Raw genomic sequence first — 7,500 nt, 5'->3', positions numbered from 1 at the left:
TACACCTAAGTACGGTGAGAAAACATGAGTAAAGAGCCGTTTCCAAGGACTCAGCTATGCACTGATCAAGGCTCGAATTCAGGACCTTACAATCCGAAAGCGAGTGTCATGCCACACGACTACATAGTTGCACAACGGTTAAGGAAGATCATATATGCGTAGAGAAGAAATAACTAGTTCGTGGGGAAAACAAATATATATATATATATATATATATATATATATATATATATATATATATATATATATATTATATATTTATATATATATATATATATATATATATATATATATATATATATATATATATATATATATATAGATATAGAATTATGAATTGAAAGATATGGTTGAAAATCATTGTTTCTGTTGACAAAAAAAATAAAGTTGTAAAATCTACATTTTTGTTAAATATCTAATTTAACAGGAACCTTCATGTATTGAGAATGAATTAAAAGTTTTGCTTAGACGTAAAGCACATCCGTAGATATATTTATCTCAGGACTTATGTTACAAAAGGAATTATATATATGACATAAGGACTCGTTTTGAATAAATTGTGAACATAGTTTTGGGCACGGCCTACAGGAAAATTGATGTTTCAGAAACCGAATTTTTGAATAAAAAATTGTAATCATCAAAATATTAGAAGAAACACCTCTGTATTTTCCAAGATGTATATTAGAACAAACTAATTGAGCAATTATAAGGCAATCGGTTTGGCCATCACAGAGTTCTATCCATCTTTATGAGGGAAAATCCATGATAAAGATAACCTTTTCATTTATAGGAGGTTTTCGAAGGTTCAAAGTTTATTTAATATTAGGCTTTCGCCTATAATTCATACACTTTGATGACAATATACATGAAAGTGAGAAAAAAAAGTAAATGGAACCAAATAATAAAATGATACCATTAATAACCACAAAATACAACAACTGTAATACCACCACCACCACCACCACCACCAATAATAATAATAATAATAATAATAATAATAATAATAATAATAATAATAATAATAATAATAACAACAGAAGCGCCACAGCAATAATATCTAGTATTAGTTTTGTAAATGAGGACCACGCTTAAACCCCATTCGTTCACAATAAAGAAGATAGAACTTATATGATGGTAATTCTGTTTCGGATAATAAAAGTTATTGACATTTAGTAATACTTGGTGTAACAAAATGCTTTGGTCTGGGTGATCTTTATCCTCGTTTCCTCGGGGAAATTTCAACATAAATAGCCCACCCCCTTTCTATAAAGGAAGTAAAATAAAATTGCCAGGGACATAAATCTTACTTGATTCCAGTTTGTCCAATTCTTGAGTGCCTAACCTCAACAGCATCGTCACAACTCTCACCAGTTTTCATCACATCAAATTCCTCAAAATCTAAAACCAATGTTGTCTTTTCACTGGCTCCCTGTAGAGGCATTATTTAAAGCATTCAATATTTTACGGCCGGGTGCCCGATTTTATTTTAACCAGAAATTATGAGAGGCCTTCCAAAAGACCCTCGTGCTAAGGGAAACAACTCAAATATTCCCTCAACTAACGCTAACTAAACCTTTAACTAAACCTAATAGGAAAAACAAACACCCTCGAACCTTTACTAAGACTTATGACTAACCCTAAAAAAACTCCGACCTCGAGCTAACCCTAATAGCAAAAAAAACAAAACAAAAAAAATACAAAAAACAAACAAACCGAGGACTGCTTTCAATACTTCACAAAACAAAATGGCGACGGAAAGCCAAACCAATGGTCATATAAGGAACGTTTAAACTTTCACAACTCTATCAAGGTTTGTTCTAGAGTTTTTATAATGCTACTAGAATAGTGACAAATTGAATAAATAAACTCGTGACCAAAGATCCGCGGTAAAAATACAAATTGAAAGAAATGCTGAAGAGTTTTTTAGGAAGGACTCCCAAAATTGTAACCCTTTTATAATCTAAGTAGACTCAAAACTAGTCCATCCTTTACCTTACATTATGGTATATATGTGGTCAAACAACAACAAAAAAACAAATCAAACAACAACGTGACGCTCGTTGTCGGCTTGTATCTCTAAGACCCTCCATTGGGATTCTTTCAAATTTAAATCATAAATAAAACAAACCATTTCATGTAGACTGTTAAAATTTTATGAATATGAATTGAGAAACAAATATAAAATGATTTTTCAAAACCGTGTTCAGAATTGTAATATCAGAGAGAAATGAGGCAACGTTGCAGAGTAAAATTGCATGATGTTAACACTGCTCTTTATCCACTTCTTGTCTTGAAATTCTTCCAATATCCTTTGACACATCCAACCCCTATCTTTGTACAGTATCTCCATGGCAAATGTTTTAGCGTCTGTAAACGGCATATTAAGCAAGAGACTATTAGAGATCACTATGATTTGACAAATAACGTTTGAAATGGTTGGATTGAGAATAGTTTGTTTTGATAACACACTGCAAAGAAAGGGATCTGCTTCTGTTTAGGACAGTGCAGAATGGTTAATGGTTTTTGACAGATATGTAACTGGATGTGCATAGAGTATCCCAGGCATGGCAACAAGTGTCTTCTTTAAAGAATCACAACGCACAAATTATGCCGCAATAATTTGTGTCATCTTTTTGCTGATATCATAATCTTTTGGTGGTGTTACCAAATTTTATATTATTCAAAAACATTTCATTCAATTTATTTTTATATTTTGCAATTGTATTAAAATAGTTCTAATAGAAGTGAAAATTTGAAAAAATATATCTTTATAACTTTTCACAATAGAAAGAGATAAACAGCAGAGCATTTGTGTGTGTGTGTGTGTGTGTGTGTGTGTATGTGTCTGTGTGTGTTTAACTCAGATTGTTGTAGTGATCCAATGAGCCATTAGGTTCATGATGCTGACGTTTATCCCGTTTTTTATAGCATGAAACAGACAATAGCAATTGCTTTCTACCCTTTTGATAAGATGCTAGTCTATTTCAAAGAATCTAGTACTTTTACAGGATCTAACAGATCCAGCTCGCTAATCACTGCTTGGTCGACAAGGGGGTCAGAAAAAGTCTCGACTTTACCCAGTATTGATCACGGTCCGGTCACTTTACGTGCAAGTTAAGTGATCTATCAATTGAGCGGACAGGACCGACAACTCGAATTATAACATATTTGTTAAAAACTTCATAATGAACCTCGACATTTATACGGCAGATCCAGATGCAGGGATTGAGTTTTGCGTTTTAAATAAACATTGAAACATTTCCCATTCTATTTATTTTCATTTTAAACTATATTCTTGTCATCTAGTCTATTCTTATATTTGGGTACCAATAGATCAGTTGGTAGAGCACTCGCAAAGGGGCTGAGATCGATCCAATGTGAGGTCGAAATTTGTTTCTGACCCTTCCCCCCTTGTCCACCCAACAGTGATTTGGTATCTGGGCCTGTTGGATCCGGCGAAGTACATTGTGATAGATATAGTCTAACGTACTGTCCAAAGGATAGCATAGCCAAGCCATTGCTAATGTTCGTCTCAAGCTATAGAAACCGGGATAAACTCTGACTCCATGGGCCAGATAGGTCTGAAGAACTGCTACAGTCCACTCCAGATAATCGCAGCGTTGATGTAAGTCGACATCTTTTCAGATCTGATCAACTTTCGCTCTTTTGTTCTCAACATTTTTAAGAGTCAAAGAGATTAGCCGTGATAAGAGACTATAAGTTCTCACCAAACTCGTTGGTTACAAAGCACAGTTGTCAATCCCAAAACAAAGGATATTTATTTACAACGTCATTTTCTACCTGTTATAAAAACCATACCCAACCACTTTGCCTCATCTTTAATGGCAACAGATGACGTCACAAACCTATACTGCAAAGCCCCACCCTATTTTGTCTATAATAGAGTGGTGACACACTAAATGTAGCATTCAATCACGCTCAATCTCGATTTTTCAACCTGTCAAAATTTCTTCCATGATGAAATTTAATCATTATATTTTGTTTGATTGATTTCTTGAATTGACCACTTGTTGAGGGCGAAAATTTGTTGCGATTAACCAAACGTGTTGCAATTAACCAATGACTTTTATATAGAATTAACTCTTTTCCTTGGTAAATGTTGCGTTTAACCGAAAGTTGCGAATAAACCGAGTTGCCTTTATCCGGAGTGAACTGTACTAATAAGCCTTTAACACGCTCCTTACCAACTACAAGAAAATCGTCACATTTGTTATGTGTTTCATTCAAATTTATTTTGTCCATCATAAAATGTATTTCCTCTTTATTCCGACATGACACCTGACTGATGTGTGGGCCACAATAAATTTGCACCAGGAACCAACCTTGATAAGCCAAATACAGTCCAGATCCTTCCGTCCCTTGCTTTGCATATCAATCGTCACTTCTGGATGTGATTTATCGGTCAGCTGTATCAAGCCTCCGCAGTCTGCAAATAAAAACACCATTGCTAGAATGAAGAAAGCATGCCAAGCAAGCCTTTCCAATATTGAGACCAATTAGTCGGTGAGAGAGAGAGAGCTCTAGGAATGACCTGAGTTTGAAAGGAATATTTTTGTGTTCGTGGATAGCTCATACGGTAGAGTCACGCTCTCACCGGCCAGGCGGAGGTGTCGTGCCAATAAGGTCGCATGTTCAAACCCCATCGCCGTCGCGAAAAATGTTTATTCTCTATTGTCTTCTGGCACTTTTCTACTCACTTCATCTCTTGTTGTCTGCAAATGAATCAGCGTGAATTCATAATATGTACAAGCTATCCATAAAGTATGGGGAGTATATTATAACAACGTGTACTTATTTGCAGGTTTGGTAACTCAACTTGTCATGGGTTCATTGTTCTATGGAATACCAACACAAAATACACTCCATTGCAACAATTTTAAATCAAATCCGTAATTGCTTTCGGGTAACAGACCTGCAAATATGTACACGTAGGTACATCATATTGATACATAATTCCTCTAAAACTTTCTATCTAATTAGGTTTTAATTGAATTATATTTTCTTACATATGACCTCTTCCTCAACAAGGAAAAGTATTGTTCAGGCAAATCTCCAAAATATAACTCTTGGCTTACTCGACTTATCCTCCTGAAGAAGCATAGGGCCTCAACACCACTCTTCCATCTTCATCTTCTTCTGTCCTTGGCACAGAACTTTGCCTCACTCCAGGTAAGACTGGAGACGCACAAATCTTGGTGAATGCTCCTCCTTCAGGTCTATTTTGGGCGCCCTGTTTGCCCAACGGGCTCAATTCGAGAGCCTGCTTGGTAATGTTACAGGGCCCCTTCCGATAGTCATGGCCACCCATTGCTACTTACTGCGCCTGACTAGGACTTCTATTTGCTCTTGGTTTGTTCATGTCCAAAGATCAGTGTTTGGCACCTTGTCAAATCATTTTTACTTGAGGATATGCCTAAGACAGCGATTGACAAAAGTTTGTATCTTGGCTGATGTGGTCAATGTTGTTCGCCATGTACAGAGCAGGACTACTTTAACATTAGTGTTAAACAGACGTATAAAAATAAAATGAATGAAATTCCCTTTGTTCATCCCATAGCGGAAATTTGTCTCTTGGGTCTGTCCATATTGGTCTCAACATTGAAAAGGCTTGCTTGGCATGCTTTCTTGATTCTAGCAATGGTGTCTTCATCGGTTCCACGTGAATAACTCACACATTACTCTCTATGCCATCGGGTGCTTTAGGTAACAACAGGGCATTGACCATGCTCACGGTCTTTCGCTGTTTGGGTTCGGTCTGCAACGGTGGGAAGCAGAAGTCATGGCGACACATCTTCCTTTGGTCTGATTCAAAACTCATTGGAAGTGTGTAAGCAGCCCTCCAAAGGATGAAACAATGAATAAGTTACATATTGAGTCAAAAGATCACATAACTAATTTAGTAGTAGGATATAAAGGCAAATTTTTGGGGTTACGGGAAGTAAAAAGGCGAGGATGAATTATCTTTATTTGACGACCAGCATGCATTTATTTAGACCACTCTAAAACCAGAAGATCAGTTACAGAAGATGTTTATCTAGTCCAAGGGCTGGCTGGTTACTCTTCCAAGCAGATAGGAACCAGTAAATTGACATCATACTTTTATTCCCTATGCTCTCTCTTTATGTCCACATTCCGGCTGCATGGTGAAAAACTTCATGAAGAAATATACTTTATTGACATTCTTGCCGAAATGTTTTATGATGTTAAAAGGTAATGAGAGGTTTACCCAAACTCGTGACCATCAATAGGACAGAAAAGTCATGATGTCAGAACTTCTACTCTTCCAGTTCCAAAGTCTTGGAAATGTGTATGTAACAAGCCCAATGGAGCATTAATATTGAGTAGATCTCATATTGAATTATAAGATGGCATAACTATTTTAGTAGCAGAATGTGTAGCAGAGTCTTAAGCTCACAGGATGTAAAAGATCGAGTATGGATAATATTTAATGACAATCAGCATTTATTTAGACTAGAAAACAAAATACCATCACTCTGAAGCCAAAAGATCAGTTACACGAGTTATGTGTTCGATCCTCCAGAAGACCGGTTATACACTTCCAATGAGATTGAGTTTTGTTGACATCATACTTGTGTTTCCTATTAGTGTTCCGATTGCCAGAATGTTAATAAACCCTTATTTCTTAGCATAACAGGTGTGGCGTATTATCCTACATGTAACACTTTTTTAAAAAGAGCTTTTATATCGAGCAAAAGTGCTCAACGCGCTTTACAAGAGTTCACTGTCCAACAACATGTCACCTGCAAGGCGATATTATAATTTTCTCGGACGGAGGCAACGCTGATAACGACCAGGTACTCATTTTACGCCTGAATACGGTGAGAGAATGTGAGTAAAGAGCCTTTTCCAAGGACTCAACTATACGCCGATCGAGGCTCGATTCCAGGACCTTCTGATCCAAAAGCGAGTGTCATACCAAAAGACCACATAGCCGCAAACCCTTTGAGCACATTATGTGGATACTTCTAATATATAAAAGCGCAAGTTGCTTGTTGTTGTTTTTTTCTTTGAGGGAGGGGGTTGCTATTTTTCTTTTTTCAGTGTGTACTTACCCATATCAGCAGGTCTATAGTGACACAAGGGCAGCATGTGAGCTTTTCCATCAGAACTTATCCAACTATTACTATGGCTGTCATTGTCGACTTTGACCTTCTCTAAGCTTGGAATTGTTAGTTCTTCTGTGGTTGAATGCATTCCTTTAGAAGATGTCATAATATAGTCATAATGACAAATTATATGATGGCTTTAAATTATGTCTTGTCAAAACAAAAAGAAGAAAAAAGTGTGCGTCATTTAAATCTTCATAAAAGTCCACTTAAGTGAAAACAACTAACAAAATTAAAACTGGCGAATGTCGTTATCGTTGTAAATGTGTGTGCGTGGATGATTTGGATGAATTGTTTTTATTTTGGCTAGGTAAACAAAAATTCGATAATCTCGTGCACATGTCACATGGCT

General features: G+C 36.2%; 1 protein-coding gene across 7 annotated transcripts in view; it reads right to left on the bottom strand.

The window, feature by feature from the left end:
• LOC144974395 (uncharacterized) overlaps window positions 1-7,500 on the bottom strand; it is a gene marked incomplete at its 3' end in the record, with an annotated part of 142,128 nt that overhangs the window by 84,547 nt on the left and 50,081 nt on the right. For all 7 annotated transcript variants that reach the window (XM_078917236.1, XM_078917235.1, XM_078917240.1 and 4 more), the window contains 3 exon segments: window positions 1,308-1,429; window positions 4,344-4,447; window positions 7,095-7,238. In XM_078917236.1, coding sequence (XP_078773362.1) covers window positions 1,308-1,429; window positions 4,344-4,447; window positions 7,095-7,238 — 370 coding nt within the window.

This window comes from Berghia stephanieae, chromosome 6 (genome assembly GCF_034508935.2).
Source record: "Berghia stephanieae isolate SIO BIC M18660-M18661 chromosome 6, UCSD_Bste_1.3, whole genome shotgun sequence".
Lineage (NCBI taxonomy): Eukaryota > Metazoa > Mollusca > Gastropoda > Nudibranchia > Aeolidiidae > Berghia > Berghia stephanieae.
The sequence above is the reverse complement of the archived record's forward strand: the minus strand, read 5'-3'. Positions and strand labels throughout refer to the sequence as shown.